This window comes from Cynocephalus volans, chromosome 4 (genome assembly GCF_027409185.1).
Source record: "Cynocephalus volans isolate mCynVol1 chromosome 4, mCynVol1.pri, whole genome shotgun sequence".
Taxonomy (NCBI): domain Eukaryota; kingdom Metazoa; phylum Chordata; class Mammalia; order Dermoptera; family Cynocephalidae; genus Cynocephalus; species Cynocephalus volans.
The window spans coordinates 45,595,722-45,622,626 of NC_084463.1; the positions used below are offsets into that span (position 1 = coordinate 45,595,722).

A 26,905-nucleotide genomic window follows, 5' to 3' on the forward strand; every position below is an offset into this window, starting at 1 on the left:
TGAAATAGTCTTTTAGGTTAACTTATAAATAACCCTTTCCCACAGTACTTTCTAAGGAGAAGCAAACAAAAAGTAATTTGCCAAAGATGAAATAACTTAATAAAATTTGAGCAGTAGACATAAAAGTAACTATTTCCAGAAATATTCTTCTATATATATCACTATTTTTTGTATGTGCAAGGAAGAAAGTCACTTATTGACATCTGCTTACTCCAGGGCTGAGACTAAAACACGAGTTCCATTTAGAGAGAAGAATATGACAGGAGCAGATACAAAGCACTGCCTTTCCTCTCCACGGACCCTGAGCAATTGATCAACCCACTGATCTGAGGCCATGACAGGCTGATTGTGAGCTTTGGGCCTTTTCCTTCATATACAACTTTTCAGAGATAATTTATGCTACAAACAAGGGGCACTCCTAGTGTCACACTCCTCTACCCTACAGGATGAATTATTCTGCTAAACATGGCTTCATCTGTATTTCACAATTCTGTTCCCAGAGACTCATGGTTGGATATGACAGATCTACCTTGCGACAACTCAGCAGGACTCCATGTCAGGGGGAGAAAAGGGGTGGGTATCAGATGTTCCTCATCACCACCCAGAAAGTTGGTGCTTACCTGGTCCCTCAAAGGGCAAGAGTGAGGATGGAATAGGGTCCTTAGCACCCAGTGGAATGAGGTAGAGGTTCTTGATGTGCCTGGTCTTATTAGGTACAACACCAAAACGGCCACGACTGCTCAAGTAGGAGTAGAGAGAAACGTAGGCAACCTCTTCTTCCTCTGTCAGGGGGTGAAAGCGGATCAGACAGAGCTCCTACAATGCAAACAGAGGACAGGGGAAAGCCTTCACCTGTGGCCATGCAAGGAAAGCATCTGCTTTAAAATTTGTACCCAAACCTCAAAAGTACAGCCTGAAATGGGAGATTTTAGCAATTCTGATTTTGACTTTCATAGCCTTATTGTCCAACATTTGAAACAATGAGATAATGTAATAAAAGAAACTCACAATCAAGCATCCGACTTCCCGACTCAAATTTTGGTTTCAGCAGGAGACCCTTTAAAATGACTTCCACTCACAGCCTCGATTTCAGAGAACTGTCCTGTGAGAGGCACAGGCCATGTAAGGTGTAGGCTTAGCTGCGTCTGGAGCAAAGTGTAAGCTTTCCCGCATGCACAGCGACTGTGGGCACGGGGAGCAGCTGCACGATCTGCAGCCATTCCCTGTGTGTCTCCACATGGGAGGGTTAAACTAGGCACAGGGTCTAAACCCTCTTGGGAATCTGATGGAAAACTGTACATACAGACACACGCAGCTGTAGCTAAACCTCAGGGGTTCCCAGAAAACCAAAACCCATTCAAGAGCTCAGGCTCGGTGCCCTTTGCCAGATCACCTCCAAATTCCCATTGTACTCCTTCAATCATAAAAAAATAAAAATGAAAATGAGGAAATAAAGTTTTTACATTTTTTTAATAAAATGCAATCATATGATTACAGTAAAGGAAAAAAAACCCTTCTATCACCATATTTCTCAAACACACCATCACACAGGAATGTAACTATATAAACTTATTTTAACATTCACCTGAAAGTATCTAGTAAGTTGCAGGCTGACATGTCAAGTGTTAACCATCAAAATGAAAGGTTAAAAAAGATGTTTAAATAAGCTCTATGTTCCATTGTTGCAGAGACTATACTATAAGCGGATACCTTAGACACAGAAGACTTGAGTTCACCAACATAATCCCAAACCATCTTCGGTGCGATCCTCCCACCGATGTGAATTGTGTTGGGCAAGTCCTAAATAAAAAGTACTTTGAGTAAATCACCTGTGAAACTCTAGTGTTCAAAAAGAGACTAATGCAGTAACATGAAGGCACCAAACAACCCAAAATTCAAGAAAACAACAATTCCAAGGAAAATGGTGATAACTGTATTAAATAATGACTGGTGAACTACCATTCAGGATAACGAGCTCCCAAACCCAAAGGTGGTATAATAACTTTCTGACAAACAGCATTGTTTAGAAACTGCTGCCCAACCTTTTCACATTATCTTTTGTGAACACACACACACACATACAGTAATGATTCACTTATTACCAGGATAACTGACTTGCCACTCCTTCCCAAGGTCATAAATTCTAGTGCCATCTTTGTTAACTTTGAAAAATGAAAGACCTATCAGGGGGTTACACCTGCCACCCACACTATGCAGGTTACAGACGCCTGGCCATGCTGGTGGCTGGGCACACACGTGTGGTAAATGCCCTTGCTAAACAGATCACTGCTAAACAGATCACTGGGCTGCCCAACTGCTCAGTCAAATTTCTGCTCTGTGCAAACTGCATGACCTGCTGACCCACTATGGCAACCATTATCTTGCCTTTGGAGGTATTTAAGTACCCAGGCAGCCAGCGTAAGCGTGTCACATGTCTGCCTGTAGTAGAGGAACTCCTGTGAAAGACACATACACACAAGCACACACACATATACTTTTGGTACAAACCTCACTGAGATAATCAAAACAGCCAGAGACAGGATATGCCTTAGTGACAAATTTTGCTACACTTTTCATGTTAATAAATCCTTTCCAAATGGTGCTGAGTTGAGATAAAAAGTGGGTCGTATCTCCTTCTGGAGAGGAACGTGACTCTGAGACACTGTAAAACAAAACCATGAAAAATAAGGAAATCTCTCTTATACAATTAGAATTTCAAAACAATGAAGACCGTGTGTTGAAAAGTAAAAGTGAATTCCTACAAGTTTTGGTAGCTTACTTTTGCCAATAAATGCTTTACTCATAATGATATAAATAGACATTTTGGTAAGAGAAGAACAAACTGAACTGTATTTCTGAGGAAAACTCAGAGTTGAAATCACCAATTGCCTTTCCGTTCATTAGTTCAAAAGAAAACTTCATTGGCTCTTTCAGACTATATCTGAAATACACACCTGATATTCTGTGATGGAACTGACAAGGGGATGAGGACCGCTTAGCCAGTATGAACCTGGGCACCGCCAAAGAAGTCAAAGCAGGCATCAGTGTGTCTTGTTTGGTTTCTACCACATGGGTACTGTCTGGCTGGGCTGGTATGGAGGCTGTCACTGTGCATGATCCACTTGGACCAGTCCTGGAGTCCCAGCTGGACATAGTGACAGTGGTGACCACTGCATCCCCACGGCCTTCCACTGGGGAGAGCTCAAGAATGACATCTCCTGGGGGCCCAGGGTAATACTTTCTCTCCAGGTTTGAATGAGAAGCTCTTTCCAGGTCTGGCGTAGAAGCATTTCTGGGCAGAGTTCCTGGTGTTCCTTCATCAGCTGAGTTAGGAACTGGATCAGATGGAGAGCTGACACACTTGGATTTTAAGTCTTCTTTCTTAGCAGAAGCCAACAATTTCTGTTTTTTCAGAGGTGGCTCATCTTCTGATGAGGAAATCTGACCTGAGGTAGATGAGGAAAGACATGGTGAGAAATCTGACACATCCAAGACCACAGCATGCTCATGAGCAGGTAATTGCTTACGAGAACCCAAAAGCAACAATGCAAAGAGAGGAGCTAACTTCATGAACTCCAGTAATCCATTCTACCCCCCTCCCTTTTTTTTTGGTTTAACATCGCATTTGGAAGGATTAGTGATTTTAAGCAAAATCCAGTTTAATGGGATCCCAAAATTATGCTCACCTGTACAGATTTTACAATTTAGATTAAAAAGATGCGCCTCATGCTGGCTTCTTGTGTCTTTCGACAAACTGCTACGGACATCCAGAAGGGGCTGGGGGCTTTTTTCAGGGACAGCTTGTACTGATTCTTGCTGTTCCTCAAAGAAAACAAAAAGGTAGGTCATTTATTTTCCAATGCCATTTCCAAATTAACAGCACACATGAAGAAAGGTGGATGTGATTAAGAACCGCTAGATGAAAAAAAAAGGACCACTGGATACAAGTCCTTGAGAAGTAATGAAATTATATATATTTGTTATAAGCTCATTGTCCTGCCCAATAATTTAAGACACCTAAAAACATTTGGAATGGAGAAATTTTACTCTATCTTTTCTGAACCCTGAAAATACCAAAATGCTCACACCTAAGTCTGACACGGGTGTAGAATCTTTTATACTGGGAATGGTTTCCTGTTTTTAATGTCAGTCTTTTTGCCTTCATGGCACAATTAAGTTCTGGATTCTATCACCTAAAATAAAAAAGACAAAAATCAAGTCCTCCACCTTGTTTTCCAGGAGGAAAGCATATCACTCCTGCAAACAGTGTATTATTTGACTTCTGGTAAAGTTAAGTCTCTGGTATCTGAAGCAGCCATTCTGAGTCAGTACTCACAGATGTCATCAGTTTCTCTTTCCCCCGGGAAATTTCTTTAGATCCAAGTTCTTCTGGCTTCATTCTCACAAGTTTTGCCAAAGAGATTTCTCCACGCAAAACACGACGGAAGAGTCCCTATAAAGAAACATCATTCACTCATTCATCCATTCATTCAAACAATATCTGTGTGTGTTAATGTGGAGGCTACAGAAACAACAAAGCAGCACAAGAAGCTCTGCCTGGAGGTTCAAGGACCACTGGACAAAAAACCAAAGCTTTCAATGGAAGGCTGCACTGCACAGAGCCCTGCAGAGGCGCGACCTCACCTGCCTCCCAAAGCAGTCCCTTGAGAGCATGTGCCAGGCGGCCCAGCTGAGAGCAAATGGAGGCACAGAAAACATGCGTTTCAAGGTCAAGCAAGGCCCATGTTGCACTGATTCTTCTTTAAAAAATAAAAAGTCACCTCCGCAGGAAAAACAAAATCATGTACACAATTTGGAATACAGGTCAGAAATATACAGTATTAGGAATACAGACAGGAAGAAATGACTTGTGCTGGGGGGCTGTTAACCACGCTGAGATGCAGAGTATCTGACCCTGGTTCTACTGCACAGCTAAGAGCTCAGAGAGTGACACAGAGGACCAGAAGACTGTGAGCCCTGGAGGCAGGAGGCAAGAGACTGTACCAGACAAGCAGCTCAGCCTTCTCAGATTCCATTTCCATTTTCATTGCAGGAGAACCCCCACTCCATGGCTGCTATGAGGACTGAGCTGCCCTGCAGCACCCGTCGAAATGATGAGAACAGGAGGGGCTGCTCCTTATTATTACTGTGAAGTAGCCCAAATTGTCGGGCTCACTCAAGTGATGAGAGAAAAGAAAATAAGGCAGAAAAGGCTGTCTGTAGCCAGAATATGGACACACCCATATTCTAGATTAAAGAATCTGTACTTTACTTTAGAGCCAATGAAGGGATGGGCATGTGATTTGGCACTGCAATGTTTAGAAGAGGCTAACCTGGTGAAATAAAAGATGAACTTCAGCCACTGAGATCACTGACAAGAGTCCACTTAAGGTAGGGAACAGAAAGATCCTCAAATAACACCAAGTACATGGGGCATACAGAAGTGTCACAGAGGATAAAAATAGTTTTTAACTTTCATGGAAAGAATATAAATGTTGCAAATGCTCTTTGATGTATTACTCTGAAACTCAGCGAATAGAAAACACACACCAAGTTTCCTTCTGCGTCAGGAATATTGCAGTACACAGAGATCACACACACCTGATTTTTAGGATCCTTGAGGTTGAACAGGAGGCTGCGGTATTTTCTCATGTAGCGAATATCTGTAACTTGAAACAAGTTAAACATTTCCTTCTCCAGATGAAGGGCGATGTTTCCTACTTCTTTCTCTGTCATGATTAAGTCATCACTGTCACTGACTCTGAATGGAATGAAAAAGAAACTACATAAAACCCTTGAATTTGGATACATTACATTTTTGAAACAGTGGGGCAATCTCAAAATGATCACGCCATACATGGAAGAGCTTCCACAGATAAAAGCCAAGGACAACAGCCCAGCTTTTCCACAAAATCTCTTTCAAGGAGCATCGTATATTCTGCCGAATTTGTGAACTGGGCTGTGACTGGGCAGGGCTCCAGGTCCCAAGGTGTCCTGGGACTGGAGAGGCCACAGGAAGAGAAGTTGTTACCGGCTTCCCAATGGCTCCAACCAAAGCAGCAGATCCAGGGAACTGTCTGGAAACCACCGTCTGCCTGACAGCAGAAGTGCCACATGATGGGGTGCCCGAGAGCCACGTCTTTTGTGAGATGGTGCCCTTGAAGCTAGAGGGTGCCTTTTTAATGGCCGGTTTGGCTGCTGCCACATTAGCAAATGGAGGAGACATCTTTGGAGCGAGATGTCTTGGTGATGGTCGTTTGCCCACCAAGCAGCCCGGGCAGGCTTTTCTGTTTGAGGCCGAGGCCACCACGGCCTTCTCCTCTGCTCTTCCGTCTGCCTTCCTGGCTGCAAGAGAGAGCACAGGTGTGCGGGTGAAACAGGAGAACAGGCTTCAAAGCACGCCCACCCTTAACTAGCAAGAGCTTACTAGGCATTACTGAATAGGATACATCTAGAAAAAAGGATTTTTAAAATCTTAAAATTCAGAAAAGAAGCATAATTAAGGGCTGTCAGCAGTATTTATGATAGTGACTATGGGTTATTTCAGATAGAAAAATGCTTTATTATTTTATTATATTAAAGCTTTTACTTCGACCAACAAACTTCATAATCAAAGACTCAATTTACTCCTCAGTTGAGCTTTAAAACTGAAAGACAAACTTCATTTTACCAAAAAAACAAACAAAAATACCCTACATAGGTTTGGGATAGCACTACAGAATTCAAGTGCGATTTTTTTGTAAACTTGAGTTTCAAAACTCTTTTCAGGAAGGGTAAACAGACGAGTGCTCTATCCATGCACATTCAACCCAAAGTGGACATCTGTGGCAACCACATCTGAGCGGGGGTGGGTGGTTTCACATGCCACATTGTCCTACTAGACGAGTCACTTGGAGGTGATGCCATTAATGAAATATGGAAAGGTGAGAGGAATTTGCAAGATGGGGAAAGTCAATCATGTTTCCATACTAAGAATTGGCAACCAACAATATAATAATGTTGCTGTTTAAATGTCTCCCTTTAAAGCCCTCTAGTCATTATTCAATTAACGTGGTAAACAGTAAATTAGTGCTTTTAATTAAAACAAGGATTATAGTCAAAAGCTCAAAAAAAACCCTCAAAAGCCCCCAACTTGCACAAAAACCTTTACATGCCAGGAAAGAACCCATTGCATTAAAATCCTATATAGTCCACCAGAATTCAAAGATCAGCACTGCAACCCCTCAGCTAGGCAGGGGCTCTGGTGCAGACTCCATGTCAGTGGATGATGCTTGTTTGGCAACAGTACATGAAAAAATGCTCAGCATCACTAGTCATCAGAAAAATTCAAATCAAAACCACACTGAAATATCATCTCACTCCAGTTAGACTGACCATTATTAAAAAGACCATTAACAACAATTGCTACTGAGGATATGGGGAAAGGAGAACTCTGCTACAATGTTGGTGGGGCTGTAAATTAGCACAGCCACTATGGAAAACAGCAAAGAAGCTTCCTCAAATACAGACAGCACTACCATATGATGCAGCAATCCCACTACTGTATATATATCCAAAGAAATGGAAATCACTTCAAAAGGTTACCTGCACTCCCATGTTCACTGCAGCTCTATTTACAATAGCCAAAATATAGAACCAACCTCCGTGCCCATCAACAGATGACTGGATAAGGAAAATGTGATACATGTACACAATGGAATACTACACAGCTATAAAAAATGAAGAAAATTCTGCCATTTGTAACAACCTGGATGAGTCTGGAGAAAATTATGATGCATGAAATAAGCCAGACAAGGATAGATAAATACCACATGCTCTCACTTATAACTAGGTGCTAAGAAAGAAAGAAACATAGAAGCAAAGTAACAAAGAAACAGAAAAGACTACAATTACTTGAACTTTCAGAAGGACAGAAGAAACCAATGGTTATTAGATATGGGGGGATGGAGGGAGGGAGGGAGTTTGGGGCATGATGGGTCAGGTAAAGGGCATAAAGAAAAATCATGATTTGTAATAATGAATATGCTAATAACAATATTTTTAAAAGTAAGACACTTTAAATACAAAAAGAATGTCATTATTGGCTTTCAAGAAAATTCCAGCTATGTGGATTACATTAAGAACCAGCTGTCAAGCTAAATCCTTTATCAGAACAAATTTTGATATTTCTTCAAATTGGGAGGATAATGCTGGTTTAGATTTACAATGTCTGGTTACTCCCAGCCTCATTTATTTGTCACTGACAACTCTGGGAGAGACAGAGAAAATGGCTTATGCAACTCGTAAAAAAAACACAGACACACCCTCCACCACCAGCTTTAAATTTCTACAAAACGATCATGGGATCTGGAATTCTACCATATGTTTGTTTTATTAAAGGAAATTTGCTCATGATTTCAATGCAATGTGCTTCTGGAGCCAATGCCAGAATTTATCCTTGAGGACACATGTTCTCCTGGATCCATTTCACACTGTGCCTGGCCACCTGTGTGGCACACACACATGAGCGGGAGGACAAGGCTTTCAGATGGGGAACTCACACAAGCAATTATCTGGGTTTACATCTGCAGGCTATTAAGGTTTTCCTTTTCAACTCCCACAGCTAGAATTAAACTGCTGAAATCTGTTTTCTACTTAAAATCTGTTCACATCCCAAATGTTTTAAGTTACTTAACAAGACTTTAGGGAGTCCAATATACTGGGAATTGTGCCTGTAAATATAAAGACCAGGCACTTCCATTTCAAAATTGCAATAAAGCAGAAATACGTTAGAAAAGAATTTTCAGCCCACTTCATGCCTTGAGTAATGGGGGGTAAACGGTGGAAACAAAGAGAGGCAATATGGAAGCAAACAGATATAAAAACACAAGAGAAACACCATTTTCTTGGGGAGAACTAAAAAGCAAACTGTGTCTGTAAACTAAGGAAATTATACAGAAATCCACCCCCCCCGAAATTTACAAAAATTGCATGTTAATCGCATTACCTTGAGAATGTGAAGGATAATTTAACAGGCAGGGCACCTCCTTAAGCAGGAGCAGAGAGCTTCCTGCATAGCAAGGCCCAGTTCACTGAGCAGCTATACCTGTGACCACACACCGAGGGCAGCACCAGCCATGTGGGAGCAGAGGATGTTGGCAAGGCCACCTCCACAAGCAGCAGCAATGCTCAGCTCTATGCCACAGGACTTCTCACAATGTACACAGTCACACAGACTGGAAATGGACCCGATATCAGCCTCAGGAACCCCGCCCCCTGAAAGCATTTCTGCAGCCAGTCAGGGAGACAAGGGTCTTCATGGGGTGCAGTTATGATGGGCTGTGTGCATGCTGCCCCCTCCCACTATATCTGTCAGGACTCAGAGGATGTGCCCTGCTACCAAAAAGTCAGAGATGTTTGGTGGGAGAGAGAGGCAGAGGCACATTGAACTTGAATTATTTTACCCATGACCCTACTCTCCTCCCAATCATCATTTGGAAAAATGACATTTCTGGGGAAACAGAAAATGATCACAAGCAAGTAGCTAAAATGTATGTCCCTTATAAATTTTAGATATCAATCAATTTCAATTTTGAGATGTAGAGATGTGCTGGGAAGGTTAATTAGCCATATCAGTGTCAGTGAAAAGCTGATGGAAGAAGTGGGAAAGGCCAAAGGAGAAAACCTATGAGTACAGAAATTACCCTCTCTGATCTGGACTTCCATCCATCCCTGTCCCCTCTCAAAAGGTGAGTGAAGTAGGACATTACTTCCCCATCTTTTCCTCTCTCCAATGTGCACTGTCTCCGCAACCCCCACACTTGGAGTCTTGGGGTCTGCTCTCCAATTCTGGTCAATACAGAGAAAAACTAACTGAACTGAAATTAATCATCCAAATTATCTCTTCTGCGGTTATTTATACCCCTCAGTTTTTCTTTCCTTTACTGTTAAGTGCATATAATCAATTTAATTAAAGTACTTTAGCAGAATATTAAAAAGTGACTGCTCCAATCCCTTTCACAGATATGGGATACTTATTTTAACATCTGTTCATTGGCTCTAAAAGTGCTGTTTTGCACAGGTGCTATAATTGGATGAACATATGAGACATGCTATTTGCTGGCTTGAAATTCTCAGCTCAAACAAGCTAAGGTGTATGGAGATTCATTATAACACAGTAACAGGTTAACTCAATTGGGATTCCATTTCTTAGGTCTTGGGCTGCTTACATAACCAAAAGGAATTACTTTTTTATATACATATATAGACCACAATAGATCTAGCACCTACCTACACAAGTACCGCCCCGCCAAGTGATGTGTTCAAAGGACAATAAAAAGGAAAACACAGAACACATTTATAATCCTGAAATCTAGGGCTATTTAATCTTTTTAGTGTTTATTTTATAAGGTACAAAATGCACTATGAACACCATAAATGAGAACTGATTTGACCATAGTTTTATGATAGAATAAAATGTATCAGATGGATTGAATTTAAATTTTTAATTTAACGGTGCAGCATTAGTCTGAGAAACAAGATGCATGATCGAATCAACAAGCTGCATGATCTAATCGGGTTTAATGGATCTATTTGGAATATCCTCATTACATTAATTTGAAATGCATGCCAGGGTATGACCTTTAATAGTCTGATCTTTAATAATAGCTTAAGAGATGAGCCAGGAAACCAGTCCCACTTAGAATTCTCAGCACTTTCTCTTTAGTGAGGACACCCTGAGGTTCCACATGGGCAAGCAGACCCCTCACTCACTGTGGGATCTACAGAGCAGCAGTAAATGCCCTTCAAAATTCAAATGCATGTTATCTGGGTGTGTAGTATATGAGTAGGACATGAAAAAACTCCCACCTGTCCAGTCAGAGATAAACTTAACTCCTGAAAAGCATACCTAAGTCGAATACCAGATGCAACACTAATTTGCAGAGGTTCACAGAACATATAAAAAAAAGTGCTGATTTTATGTGCTGAGATTGGATCATGTGGGAAAACTTAAGTTTTATATGGGCTGTAAGAAGACTAACTGATGTTTGGACAATGAGGACTTTTAAATGCTGGGCAGTCTATCTATTCAGATTTTGCTGAAGACAATACAAATGCTTATCAGAGCCTGATAAGGAAAACAGCTTTAGAAACTTAATCATCAAGGTGAAACATTTACTAATGAGGTTTGTACACCTTTTTGGAAAACACTGACTGGAAGTCCCAAGAGATTAGAGATAGATCCTCAGTGTCAGGAGGCATCTTGCACATGGGCATTCCCTTCCAGCACTGATGGTGCAGCCAGTGTTTATGATCAGCATTAAAACACAACTGCAACCCCCAGTCCTGCACAGGCTCAGGAAACGGCTATCTGGAGAGAGTGGGAGGGGTCCAGGAGGGAGACAGTGGAAGTCTTTTCCAGCTTTACTGCACTGTAATTCTGGTTGCTTGCCCAGGATGGCATGCTGCTTTCACAAATTGTCTCCTTCCTGAGGGATTTGCTCCTAGAAAAAGCCACCACCGCCTTCTTCACTGTGCCTTCTTTTTTTTCTGGAGCTGGTCTCTCGTGCAGAGAAGAGCTTTTAATGCTTCCCTGGATAATAAGTAAAACTCCAATTATTAAGAAGGCCAGAAAGTACACCTCCACTTCATTTCACTGAGAAAGAAAGGTCATAATCCTATACCTTCTTTGGGTCATCTACCCTGAGTCTGCACACCACATTTGCCTAGCAGCAGTCTGGCTACCTTTGCACATTGAGCTAACCCTTAGCACTCCCACCTCTTATTCAGGATTCCAACTTTTTGAGTGACAAGAAGATCCCTGACACAGGACCCCCTGTAACCTTGCTGAGGTATGAGAGCAGTGACACAGGGTGCACGAAGAGCACAAATGATGTTTCTTTATCCTCTGCCAGGCCCAGGGCATGCTTGGAGCAGCCATTCTCCTCCTGGGTGCAGCAGCAACAACTTCTTTGTCAGTTCTATGATTCAAAACTACCAACTTTAAAAATTAAGTCACCTAAAAGTAAAATAAGCAATTGAAAATAATCAAGAAAACTCTCCAAACAGTGTTAGTTACACTTTGCTTGTCATAAATGTAACATCAACCTAAGCCCCAGGACAGGCCTGAGAGAAGAACCTGTGATTTCCAGCCATCCCTGAATTCTCCCCAAATTCCACAGAGTACCAAAGCAGGACAACCTTGGCAGGAGCCAAGGGCAGCCTCATCCACCTGGAAGCAGGCAAGAAGCAGAGCATACCTGGAGTCCAAGGCAGGACCTGAGGGCAGCATCTCCTGCCTGGAAGCAGACACGGAGCACCCTAAAAATCCCCTTCCACATGGGTGGGCCACCACAGCCACTACCACAGCCATGGCTGCTGCAAAAGCAGCTCAAGACCACCACAGTAGCACAGGTGTCATGCAGACAGCCTACCAGATACCTGATTGCATTGACACAAGGAAAGCCACCAGTGGAGTGTGGAAAAAGAAGAGTACATCCTTCTCTTCAAAGCCCACTCTAGAGTAACAGAAGAAGCAGCAACTATTCTCTAACAGATGACCAGACATAAATATATAGATACTAGAAATATGAAAATCCAAGAAAATATGACACCACCAAAAGAATACAGTAACTCACCAATACCAGACTGTATATAGCAAGAAACCCTTGCAAGGACGTAAAGGGTATTATGAGCAACAATCTTAAAGGAACTCACTGAGATAAGAGAAGACTCAGACAACATAAATGAGAAAAAAAATCTATGATATAAGGGAGGAAATTTACAAAAAGATTAATATCTTATAAAAGAATGATCAGAACTCATGGAATTGAAAGTTTCACTCAACGAAATAACACAATGAATAGCCTTAAGCAGCAGGATAGAACAAGCAGAAGAAATGATTTCTTATCTTGAAGATGAGCTTTTTAAAAATTACCCAGGCAGGAAAAAAAAAAAAAGAAAGAAAGAAAAGAAAAAAAAAAACCTTTAAAAAAGGAAGAAAATCTAAGAGAGCTACAAGGCAACCTTAGGCACACAAAAATTCAAATCATGGGTGTTCCAGAAGAGGAGGAGAAATGAAAGGGCATGGAAAACCTATCCAATGAAATAATAATGGTAAACTTCCCAGGAACAGGGAGAGACATGGACCTCCAGACCCAGGAAGCTCAAAGATCCCCAAACAGATTCACCCCAATAATCCTCTCCAAGACACACAATAGTAAAACTGGCAAAGCTCAAAGACAAAGAGAATATTTTAAAAGAAGCAAGAGAAAAGCATCAAGTCACCTATAAGGGAGCCCTTATCAGACTAACAGCAAACATTTCAACAGTAACTCTGCAGGACAGAAGGATATGGGATGACCGACATATTGAAAATACTGAAAGAAATAAACTGCCAGCCAAGCATACCATATCCAGCAAGGCTATCCCTCAGAAATGAGAGAGAAATAGTGTATTTTCCAGACAAAAATTGTGGGAGTTTACCACCATGTCACCAGCCCTGTAAGAAATCCTCAAGGGAGTCCTACACCAGCAATTCAAAAAATGGTAATCACTCATCTTACTAGCCATAGTTCTGTTGAAACTGCTTCTTACAAAATTCAGTCTTGGTAGGTGATGCGTTTCTAGAAATTTATTCATTTCATCTAGATGATCTAATTTGTTGACCAACAATTATTCACAGTATTCTCTTATAACCCTTTTGATTTCTGTAAATTTCGTTGTAATGACCCCTCTTTCATTTCTGATTTTAGTTATTTGAGTTTTCTTTTTCTTAGTCCACCTAGACAAAGGTTTGCCAGTTTTATGGATCTCATCAAAGTACCAACATTTAGTTTCATTGATTTTCCCTACATTTTTTTCTATTTTGTTTCTTTTTCTATACTCTAATTTTTATTATTTACATTCTTTGCTTGGTCTGGGCTTAGTTTGCTCTTCATTTTCTAGTTTCCTGAGGTGCAAAGGTGATTGCTGATTTGAGATCTTTCTTTTTAAATAATATATGTATTTATATTAAATAAACTTCTCTTTTAGCAAAAAATAAAACATAAGTAAATAAATAAAAACAGGTAAGCTATGGAGACAGTAAAAAGACCAGAGGTTATGGAGGAGGAATGGATGAATAGGCAGAGAGGATTTCAAGGCAATGAAATTCTGTGACAGTATCATGGAAGACATACATCATTAAACATCTATCCAAACCCACAGAATACACAAAAAAGTGTGAACTCTAATGTAAACTGTGGTCTTTGGATGACGATGCTGTATAAATCCTTTTCATTAACTGTAACAAATGTACCACTTTGTTGGGCAATGTTGATAATGGGACAGGCTACACATGTGTGGGTCAGGGGTATACGTGGGAAATCTCTGTACTTCCTGCTCAATATTGCTGTGAACCTAAAACTGCTCTAAAAAGTAAAGTCTATTAAAAATAAATGAATAAAAATAATAAACAAACAGTCTTGTGAGTGAGGTCTCAAATGAAGAACACAGACTTGTCCAGAGCTCACCTCCCTCCCAACTGCCCTGTGTGTCTACTCTCTATACAAACTCCATCGGGTAACTACCAACTCTTTTATTCAAGACTGCTGCCAGTGTCCTGAAGTCTTATGTTCTCCATGCAGCAGTGAGTTACCTGCTTTTGCTTTACTGCATTTATATGACTGAATTTCAGCTAATGGGTTATGAAAAAAAAAATAGGTGGAAAGGGGGAAGACAAAGGTAAAGGTGATACTATCTGCAGTACATCTGTATCTGCTTTCCCTTACATTATACAAATAAATAAAAAACAAGTCTCAGGGGGAAACACTGTTACAAAAATTTTGCTCCAATTGTTCAAAGGGTGGTCTGAGTCAACTTACCTGAACACTATACTGTGCAAGACGGAGCTTCTCTGGCTTCATCTTGATCTTCTCCTTAGGTTTTGGCTTCTGTTCTTTGCCTGAACTTAAGCATTTCATAGTAGCTGCAGCATGTTTAAGAATGCGGTCCTTGCTGCAGTAGGCCAGGTTGGGCTGCACCACAGTGGAGCGCCCAGGTCTGGTACACCTGGAGGTGCCTGGAGCCTCTACCACCTGCAGAGCAAAACAGGGAGCTTCAGACAGTGTGCTTGCCAATTTCTGCAGTTAAAATGCTGTGTAAAATCACTATGTGTAGTACCAAGCTCACTGTTTTTAATTAAGAGATGTCGATAATATTTTTAATATGAATAAAATCCTATCTTTACTTATTCAAACTACATGAGTGTATTTCCCTGAGGCAAGGTATTCACATTTTAACTGTCCTTCAAACCATCTGTGGTGGGCAGAACTCTAAGGTGACCCTTAGGACACCTGCCGCTGGTACATATGCTCTGTATAATTCCCTCCATCTTGAGCATGAGCAAGGTCCAAGTACACGATGAGATTTCATACCCACAATCAGGTTCTGCTATAGGGCAAATGTGCAGTAATTGCACAGGTAAGCAAGGTCCCAAATGAGATGACCAGAAAGGACCCTTAAGAGAGAAACTGGACTTTCCTAAAGAGAGGAGACTCCATTGCTGATTGTGAAATAAGCTACCCTGCTTTGGGAAGGCCAACCAAGTTTAGGATCTGAGTACAGCTGCTAGATAAAATACGGGACACACAACTAAATCTGGATTTCAGATAAACAAACAAAAAAAATTATATAAGTATGGCACAAAAATTGCATGGGACATACTTATATACTGAACAGCATGAGGGATTCTGGAAGGGGATCTTTCCCCTGCCGAGCCTCTGATGAGACAAAAGTCACAGCCTGACTGCAGTCCTGTTAAGATCCCAATCAGAGGGCCCAGTGAAGTCATGCCCAGGCTTAAGAACAACAGAAACTGAAACCATAAATGTGTGATGTTCTAAGCTAAGTTTGTGGTAGTGTGGTATACAGTAACAAAAACCTAATACAGCACAAGATGTACACTTGGTTGCTTCTGTGTTGATGGTCAAGACTAAAATACACATGAAGGCATCCCTCAAATGTACTTAAGTGAAAACTTATTTCTCAAATTAAATAATTAACATAGTTATTTTTCTTCCACAGAATCTGTTTTACTTAGAATAAAATTTTATACAAGCTTAAGTAAAACACATTGATGATAAAGATGAAATGGAGAAATTTTCCTATTAATTTTTCTTAATGACTGTGATATTAACAGTAGTGTCATATTTCCATTTAGTCACTCTTAATACTTTCATGGCACATTTATTTAAATGGCTCAGTCCTTGCACTTCCACCTTGCAGCTAACAGTGCAAGAGTGTTCATAAGGCAGAGATGCTTTGAGACACAGCAACCTCAAAGCCTCCTGTTTGGTTGGCCCCAGTTAGAGGACAAGCTGCCAGGGTAGGGGTGGGCCAGGGACTCAGGAAGGCCCAGAGTGAAACATGCTCTGAGTCACGCACCCTCATGGGCACTGGAATGGAGATTATGAGCATGTGACATTTCTCCTCAACAGGAGAAGCTGACATATGTGGAAAAAATGATGAAGAATCACAGTCCCAGAGGGACATAAAAACCAGGTGGGAAGGAGAGTCAAGGAAATAGCCACAAGGCAGAGAAATGACACACTGAGCCAAGAATAGTGAGGGTCAGACTGATGCAGGCACCAAGACCGCTCAGGGCTTCCTACACCAATATGGCAAAAGAACCATAAGGCAGCTCGAGATGGTGTGTGTGGGTGGACAGGAGGGCACACACATTTCAGCCATTCAAAAACAATTCTGCTGATACACATAAAATACATAAGTAACATCAAGAACATGGAAATAAAAGTGATTGTTCAGAATTAAGTGCACAACAGCTGATGAGGTAGGTACAGATGCTTGTCCAGATGGTGTGGGCAGGAGATGGGGGCAGAGCTCAGGAAGCCCCACCCAGATGCAGCACCTGTCTTGGTAGAAATTAGCTTATTTCAAGACAGAAACTTTCCCAACCTTGATATTTCTACCAATAGCAAGTCTGGAACCCATAAGTTCATCCCCTTAATGTTTACCTCAGTAGGCAAAATACTCACAGGCTGGCAAAGCTTGAGTTTTTTCTTGCCACTTGGATTTGCAGCTTTCTCAACTCTCCTCTTTATCTTTCGGTCTTCACTAGATTTTTGCTCCACTTTTCCTGTACTTGTAAACTCTGTGTCATCAGCATCTCCAGGTCTAAATTTAGTTTCCTGATGATCTGTGGTTTCTGCCTTAGTCTCATCCTGCACTTGCAGAACGGTGCAGTTTGGGCAGATATAATCTTCCCTGTTCCTTTCCAAAAGCCTTCCTCGAGCCTGAGAAGCGCCCCCAGAATTGCCACGAAACCGTTCTTCACATCGGTCACAGCAACTCATAAACCTGAAATCATAAAATAGTGATATTAGGAATGGGACGTGAGGGACAAACACTTACTTTTTGACAAATTAAGAAGTCCAATAGGTTTTAACATTCTATTGCTTAGAAAATGCAAATATACATAAAAGTACAGAGAACGGAACAAAGAACACATATGTCCCTCTCTTGATTTTACCAACATTCAACTAAATTTGTTTACCCTTTTTTGGCTGGAGTGAGCTATAGGCTTTCCAGGCATTGTACCCTAACTACTTCAGTATATGTCTCCTCAAAACAGCAGTGATGCCTTTGTCCCACCAACAAGCCAACAGAGATTCCTTAACACCAAAGTCTAGCGAAGACTCTGAGCTGCCCCCCTGTCCACACTGGGGTTCCACCAGTCTGCACCTGGCCCTCTGCTCTCTCCCAAGGTACAGTCTAGGGGAGCACTCTCTGCCATGTTCCTGAGACCACGTGTGGTCTACTCGGCAGCCACTGGCTGCACATGGCTGGGTGGGGGCAGGGAGCTTCTCACCTCCTCCCATGCTCATCACTTTGACTGTAAACAGCCACATGTCCGGTGGCTACCACAGAGCAGGTGTGGCTCTAGGCAGGCCTTTCATTCCTTTTTTGATAATGATGTGTTCGTCTTTTTTGAATAAACAAATTATTCATCCAGCCTAGCTTTGTAACATTTAAAATCAAAACAAATATAAACACTATTTTCATCACCCGGATTTCTTTTAAAGCTGGGGCAGCCCATCCCTGTCCTCCCATGACCCACCTATTGTTACGAGGCTGGAGACACATGCGGTCCAGGGTGTTGGGATTGTGCAGCTCACATTCAGGCTTAGGCTTGCCCGAGTCCCTGCTCTCTTCACCTTTCACTTGCTGAGCTGCTGCCCTCTCCCGCTGACTCTCTTGGTCATTGGTCACTGCCTGGGACACAACCCTCTGGACAGTCTCTGGCTCTTGCTTGCTGGGCAGAGCATTCTCGACAGTAGTTCCTGCCTCGACATGCACAGTTTCTGTGGGATTCTCCTCCCGACGCTTCTTTCTCAGGTGATTCTGGATGCCTTTCAGGGGCCTGTCAGGTGGCTCTTGCTCTTGCTTTCTCCAAAGGCGATTCTGAAGCTCCTTCAAAGTCAGGCCATCACTGTCATTGTCGGAGGTGTCCTCCTCCTTGCTTCCTGTGGCCTTTCCAGAAGAGACAGGTCGCTCCTGTACACTCAAGGAACCAGAGTGGGGGCCACTTTTCATCTCAGAGGTACTTCCTATCCTCCCTTCCAAGGCAGTTTCAACATCTGGGACTGGACAAGACATTGGCTCACTGGAATCTTCAAAGGAGACATGAGCGTTCTTCCTTCCTCGGCACTGAACTATTGTAAGGGATTCCTCCACTGGCTCGGTGCACTGTGGCCACCTCCCACTGCGTCCCAAGGCCAGGCTGTGCTGCCGTGGGGGCTGCTGCCCCTGTGAGCCTACCTCCACATCTCCCACACCCTCTCGCTTAGCAACAGTTGTTCTTCCGAATCCCTGGGTTTTGATGAAGGCTTTCCTTGTGGGTTTGATCATCTCAGGTGCCTCCTCACTACTCAGGTCACCTTTACCTTCCATACCTAATGAGAAAATGTAATCACATCATGACCAGCAAGCCACTGAACAAAAAGATGACACAACCTCAACCACACACAAGAGGGAGCACAACCTGCCTAAATGTAAATAAGAACAGGATGAAATGGAACAATCCTCTACCTACAAGATGTGGGACTGTGCATGAAGTAAGCCCTGTTGACCAGTGTTTCATGTAGTGTGGCATGTGAAGTGTGGCACATAAGATGATTTCAGGAGACTCATTAAGGAAACTTTAATAGTTACATATGTAATGTTTAGTAGGAAAAAAACAGCAAGTCAAATGTGTCCTGCTGCCATTTACCTGCTAAGGACAGGGCTTTACAAAACAGGGATCAGGGAACAAAGGAAATAAGCTCCAGCACAAGTTTGGTAAAGACAGGGTCACAGAGTGAGGTCGACAGACAGCCAGCAAGGGGACTGGCCACATCTAATTGGCTCTGGAGTCCTAGGCCGCAGACCACCCTGCTGGAGATTACATGTAGGGGAGAGGACCAGCTGAGCCCTGGCCTTTAGCTGCCCTGACCCAGGACCAGGAGGGATGCTGTTCTTGGACCCTCTGTACCAGCCTTCCTGCTGCCTGAACTCTGAGTGATCCTCTTGGGTGCCATGTGGGAGAAGCACTGCTTAGATTCCACAACGTTGAGAGATATGAAACAGGCCTTGTTTTAGTACACTGAGTTTCTGGGATAACTGAGACACTTAGAAAATATGAACCTAGGCAATAGCTTTAAGGTATAACACTTTTCTCTATTTTTTTCACTTTCTAATAGGTTCTAGAGGATCATGTTCGTGAAACTTTTGCTCTTGTTTAAAACAACAAAACCTGAAAAACAGTACATACCATGAGAACTCTTTTCTAAGCTGTCCAGCTTTAATCACATTTAAATGCTAATGACTCTGGTTTCTGCAATGTTCCATCTGAGGGAACAGACAGGTATAAAATGAAAACCTTAAAAACATAAAACACACAACTTAAGATCACTTGCAACCTAAGTTTTTCTTTTTGCTTCCATCTAAATGTTGTCACTTCTCAGTTTCCTATCCAGCCGTAGGTGCTGCCTGACTGCAAACCTGACCCCCACACTCCTCAGTCACCCAGAAACTGCTGAGGCATGGACCACACCCCTTCCTTCATGCCCCAACATGGCTAAACTAAACCAGGCACCAACACTGACCCTGCATCAGCATGGAAACCCCAGGCCCCCAGTAGTGTGCAGAGGATCCACTGTGATGGTGGCAACACAAAGGGGGGCTTACCATGCCAGCTGGGGACACTGGGAAAATCACACTGAGCTGCTCTCATCTAGGAGGCAATGCTGACCTGAAAAGGTCATAGGTTTTAAATGTGAGAAATAACACAAAAAGCAAAGAAATGCTCCTTATCAGTACATACAGCAGAGCTGTTACTATACTACAGTATACTACATTATACTTGTAATAGATAATTATAATACAACGCTAAATTACAATTGTTTATTCATTCTTGCTAAATATTTTACTTTTTGTGAAAGTTTCTTTGCTTACACAAATCAGCAAACTTGCAGTAAATTTGATAGACATTTTAAAAGAAAGTCAAGTCCCAATTTTCTTATAACACTTTGAATTTCTACTAAAGATGCAGTCTGAGGGGCCTTCACCAAGAAGGGCATGCGGATGCAGTCCCTCTACCGCTGGGACCTGCCTCTGTGTGGAAAGCTTTCTGGAGGAGGAATAAAGGGACGTGGTGAATCAAATTCTTTTTGTTTGTTTCTTGGGTGGCTGGCCGGTAAGGGGATCCAAACCACTGACCTTGGTGTTAGCACGTAAACCTAATTCTTAACAGATGATTTTCAAATGAAAACTTTAGGCAAAAGTTTAGAATATTTCAAATCAATATGAATGTTCCATTATGTCAATCTCCTTAAAAATAAATTCCACTTTATTAACAGAAGACACAAACTTATTAAGTTAAAATTTAGTTATTACCATTTAACAGTACTGATACTTTATGAACCCAACAATGAAAACTTGGATACTTTTTCTGCTGGAATCCTAAATACAAAACAAAAAACAAAAAACAAACAACCCCCCCCCAAAAACCTAGCTGACAAAATCTCTTGGTTCAAGTAGACAGCCAGGCCTCACAACACCATTGTTGTTGGTCACTGTTCACAAATAACAGGATTCATACTTTCAACATTTCACTTTATCTAGAGATACTAAAAGAAAATTAAAAAATAAATTTTTATAGCTGTTAAATAACTGTAACTAAGCCACATATCAGTAGTTTTAAAATAAAAAGGCACTACACTTTCCAAGTGATCTTATATTTGAATGTACATTATGTAACTCACAAATACATCTGGGGAGTTAGAAAAAAGCACATAACACCCTCTTTAAGGACTTTATCACAGAAAGGCAGATATTACCAGCACACTCAGAGAGAAGGGACTAAGAGAGCCCGGGAAGGAGCGGACAATCTTGGGTTTGCCCGAGGGGGGCTGGCAGAGGCACAGAAGATGAGGGCTCAGAGGTCAGCCATCAGGCATCTCCTTCTTTCCAAGTATAAGCCTGCTTCAGAGGTGAACTCAGCTCAACAAAACCCAGCACAGCAGAGAAACACGAACAAAAGGTGAAAAGGCTGAACAAAATTGCATATGAATGTAACTATTCAAAAACTCATAATATTGTAGCTATGTCATCATTTTAATCAAAAAACTAAGAAAATCTTTAGAAGACTAATGTTTACAATTACTAAACATCAATGTGGCACAGTTCATCTATGTGTACTTAAATAACATTTCTCCTTCTAGATCCTCTTTCAATAGCCACACCTAAACACTCACTTGAGATGCTTTTATTTCTAGGTAGGACCTGAATATCTACCTTTTTCTAGCACATCTGCCCCAGAACCCACCCTCCTGAGCAGTGCTTACCACCTCCTACCTTCTCACCTGCTCCAGCTGCCCCCTCGAACTGTGGTCTCCATGGTGACCTCAGAACAGAGAGGAAAACATTCTGCCTCATACTTTTAAAGAGACGGTGACCATTTAGTGTTCATTGATTAGCCCAATGACATCACCATGGTCACATAATCTCTTCAATGTAGTAAACCTACCCTCAAAATGCCTGCTTCAAGAATTCAGAAACTACCTGGAAATACACTTTTATATTTCACAACACTGAACATTTATAAAAGCAATGTTCTCAGGTATGAAAAACCAGTTTTAAAAATTCAAATTCTATATTAATCTGAAAACATAAACATGTTTATGGATTAAAGTTCTGAATAATCAGAAAAAATATAGTTATTTCTGTTAAGTAGAATGAGATAAAGGACATATTCAGAACAGATGGGATCATTCCATATATGCAAAATTGATATCTTTTTATAATATCTTCAACACTGGGAATCTAATATAAAATTTCAGTGAGCTTGTGAAATAAAAACATATGTATACCAAGGCAAAAGTAAAACAAAAAATTGTTAAATTTCTAGCACAACTTAGAATTAGTGTATCACTCTACCCACTACCCAGCACATTACATGGGGAACATGGTCAATCACACCATATTAACACTTTTTTTTCTCAATAGGAAGAGAAAGGTGGGCTTCTCTGAAACTGGGAAAGTAAACAAACTGTAGGGTAACACTGAATGTACTGAATTTAAAATTATCTTTCTACATTTCTAAGCACAAATTTCTTCTCAGCTGAAAACTGCTCTACTTCCTACTAACTAGAAGTTGGGATGATGCTATGAAATCTAAGGTTAAATATTATGTATGCATACATTTGTGCGTGTGTGCGTGCACATGCACACATGCACACAGAAATCTGGACTGCCACAATGGAGCCTATTGTCCAGGCCCAGGACTTGAAGCACTGGGAAACTCTCTCCACTCCACCTCCCAGCCTGAACCACCTTGGCATTTGAGTATTCCAGCCCTACCCTGACTTCCTTCTGGTGGACCTCTATACCAGAAGTGGGAAATGTGGAGGAACACACTGCATCTGGCCAATAGGAAACACCCTCTGCCAATTGCAAAGATGTACTGGCCAATGATAGAGGCCTGTGTATACATGCTGCTCTCCACTAACTTCCAGCCTTTTAATATAAAATGTTTGGTACATTGAGGCCTCTAGATGTAAAGAGGTTACCAATGTATGATAAAGTAAAGTTAAAAATGTCACCTCTTGTAAATGTCCATTTTTTTATTGTTTTGAACCCTAAGGCTATATTAAATAAAGTGATAAAGGTGGACATTATTGATTTGTTCTCAGGCTTTAAGGTAAAGCATCTAGTCTTTCACCATTAAGCATATTAGCAGTACTTTTATATAGACACCCTTTTACAGGTCTAGAAAATTCCGTCCTATTCCTAATGTGCTAGGAATTTTATTATAAATGGATGTTGGATATGTGAAATATTTTTGTGTCAATTGAAGTAATGTTTTTGTTGTTCTTTAGTCTATTATACTGTGTACTGTATTAATTGACTTTTGAATGTTAAGTCAACATTGCGTTTGTGAAATACTTTAATTTGGTCATGCTGTTGGACATTTTTATATATTCCAGGACACAGTTTGGTAAAGTTTTTAAAGGACATCTGTGTCTGCATTCATTAGGGATGTTCGTTCATATCATTCCTTACATGTGATGCTTTTGTCTGGCTCTGATATCAACATAGATCTCATGGAATGAACCGAGGAGGGTCCTCTCATTTTTTTTTTTTTTTGTGAAAAAAGGGGTTGTGAATAATTAATATTCATTCTTCTTCATATTTAGTAGAATTGATCATGCAAGACATCTAATTCTATCTTTTTCTTTGTAGAAATATTTTAAAAATTATTTCAATTTCTTTACTTGTTGTAGGCCTAACTATATGTATTCCTTAAGTTTACTTCAATAATTTGTGCCTATCAAGTAGTTATGTCTCATGTGTCGTATTCCATGTTTCTAAATTTTTTATACTATTGTCATAGAAGGTTCAGGAAATGCAACATAAAAGAATGAAGCTTTGGTGTGAATAATGAATGACCAAAAGTTTCTTCTGATATAGGATGGAGAATATAACTATAATTACTGTACTTAATATTCATATTTATTGTGTGAGTCAAACAGTTATTAAATCTGAAGGAAAACAGTGAAGCATTCCATTCAACTTCGGATTTCATCAAGATAGCACATTAGCCTACCTCTGTCTTTAAATCAGTATTTACACACATCAGAGAAGCAAATTTTAATAAAAACAGATACAAAATAATTTGGTAAATGAAAAATAAATTAAACAAATTAAATTTGACAAATCATAGTATTTACTTAGCCCTCCCAATGTTAGAGCTAAGAGTTTAAAATGTATGACAAAAAGATTCATGGAAAATGACAAAACTGACACATTTATAATCATATTAAGTGACATTACTACCATTACAGAAATAAAAAGTTTTGGTATACAACTAAATTAACATTAAAAATGACAAATAATTTTATTACAAAGTTTGACTAATTAGGCATAGAGAAAAATTGACAGCATTTTTTACTAGTAAGCAGAGGTTACATATTATATTCCAATATTAGAAGAAAAAATTTAAATAGCCAAGTTTTAGGTCTAAAATATTATTAATTTTATGAAAGAAGAAATCTAACAGGTTACATTTTTAGGCAGTATAAAATAAAAACAGATACTTTAAATTAAGTTGGAACCAATAAGTAATATCGAGCCACATGCAAATTTTATTTAAGACTAGTATTATTAATTTATAAATCAAATGAAAAATCCAAACACATTATTTTTAGAGTTGGGGACATGATAATAAGGAAGGATGTTGATTGAAGCCAGAAGCCCTGAATTCAGGTAAATAGTTGGATGAATATGAGCTTAACATAACAGAAAAACAGTAAAATTGGCTGTATCCACGTTGGTACTGTTATAAATTTGTGTAAAACCTAAAATTAACTTTTCGTTATTGAAAAATAAATTACCTCTCACAAATTGTTATCACCACATGGTATATTTGGGAGAGGGGATGTTCCAAATTAAGGAACTTGGGATGTCTCATCAGATGCTGTTGGGTGCTGCACAATATCTACATGAAATATTTTACTCATGTGTACCCTGTGGATATTTGTGCTTTTAGGGAAAGTGTTATATATTCCCAAAACTTTTCATGTATACAATTAAAAGTCCTCAAGAAGCTTCAAGAATTCTTAAAATGCTAAACAGAGTTAAAGGAAATTATGAGAACTTCACAGGAGCAGAAGTAAATCCAGAGAAAAATCTAGAATAATCACACTAAGAAGACCTTCCTTCAGATACTGACTGATCACAAAGATGTCAAATCTATGTGGATTTCTAACTTGTCCCCAGGAAAATAGAATAAACAAAAAAATAATGTGATTGCAGCCATCCTAAATGTGACATTTCAAAAAATTGTGAACCAGATTAAAAACTATAATGAACCCAAGAAAATAAGGACAAAGTATTGGAAAAAAATATACAGAAAAGCTATGCATATTGGGATTATGTTTTGAAATTTTAAGCAAATACAATTTTTAAAAAAGAAAATCAATGTTAATTTTTGTGAAAATTGGAAACTATAAAATTTAAAAGAATATTTGAAAAAAGCAAAATAGAAAATACACAGTATGCAAACATATCCAGTTAATAAACAATGTACAGGTTAGCTATTAAATTAAACTAGGATGATGAGAGGTTTAGTGAACTAGAATATTGAGCAGAATGAATATAGCTAAAACAGTAAAGAGACACTTTATAAAATACAAATATAATTATACATAGATGAAGACTAGAAGTAAAACACACCTAATTGTTTGGATAGAATGAAAATAATAATAATAAAAATAATCAAAAACATGGTGATTTACAAATTTTTAAAAAATAACCAGACATAGATCTTTGAATTTTTAAGTGCAGCATTTCAAAGGAGAGTTTTAAAAACCTTAACAGAAATAATAGTCAAGATTTTTAACGGTAAAAGGAAAAAAATCTTATAAGAAGTGAGAGAGAGAAAATCTACAAAGTGAGATAAATTTAAACACTTTCACAAGGAAAAACACTGTGATATTTGATACCAATAGAGGCTTCTTAAGATTATACTTCAAGGGCTGGCTGGTTAGTTCACTTGGTTAGAGTGTGATGCTGATAACACCAAGGTCCACGTTTTGATCTCTGTAATGGCCAGCCACCAAAAACAAACAAAAATGTTTTCTTGTATGAAAGTTTGAGAATCACAATGAAAGACTGAGAGCCACAATACAGGAATATCCACTTATGGCGGATACTGAACTAAAGGAATCACATACTCCTTGGCAGCATCAGCTTCAGAAAGTAATTAGATATAAAAAGAAGTAATTCACACATTTTAATTAAATAAAACAGCAAGTTCTTTGCTGTGTAAACATTTAACTGAGAGTATAAGAATCTATTTTTCAGCAAATATTTTCTATCTCTAAGCTGTTAAAAATTGATACAACTTCTGTTGCATATTTTGCAGAACATTGATTATCCTCTTAAAAAAACTGAGCAGCACCAAAGTACCAACAGTGACAGATATTGATCACAAGCCTCTGGCACCCAGGAGGACAGCGCCACAGGCCAATAACAGGACTGAGAAGAATGAAATGTGGAAGGAAGTCCACCCAGTACATGACCACAAAGAAACTCACTAGCAGCAGGATGGTCTGGGTGGCCCTTTTCTCTGGAAAGATTCTCAGGGAGAGGCTGGTGCTATGGAAATGCTGGGATCACCTCTAATGCCTAGACTGTAAGACCAAGAGAATCACCATGTATGCACTTGAAGAATGATCCCTTCAAAGGAGACATTGCTGGATACTGTCAGAGTAAAAACATGTATGTAATACAGTTCATGGGTGAAAGTGAGCAGTAGTTAGCACTGCTATGTGGATGAGGGCCAAGTGACAGGTGATCAGACCAGTGGCCTAGGCCTGCGATCCAG

At 40.1% G+C, this 26,905-nt stretch overlaps 1 protein-coding gene across 1 annotated transcript; it reads right to left on the reverse strand.

Moving 5' to 3' along the window:
• Positions 1-594: 594 nt before the first annotated feature.
• LOC134376086 (death-inducer obliterator 1-like) lies at positions 595-18,930 on the reverse strand. Its single transcript, XM_063094761.1, is given in 17 exon segments — positions 595-816; positions 1,711-1,800; positions 2,509-2,662; positions 2,955-2,979; positions 2,982-3,446; positions 3,687-3,822; positions 4,087-4,140; positions 4,143-4,193; positions 4,337-4,453; positions 5,602-5,763; positions 5,903-6,345; positions 9,100-9,267; positions 9,750-9,828; positions 11,384-11,572; positions 14,844-15,056; positions 17,016-17,337; positions 18,098-18,930. Coding segments are annotated over 17 exon segments (3,723 nt in total).
• Positions 18,931-26,905: the final 7,975 nt, after the last annotated feature.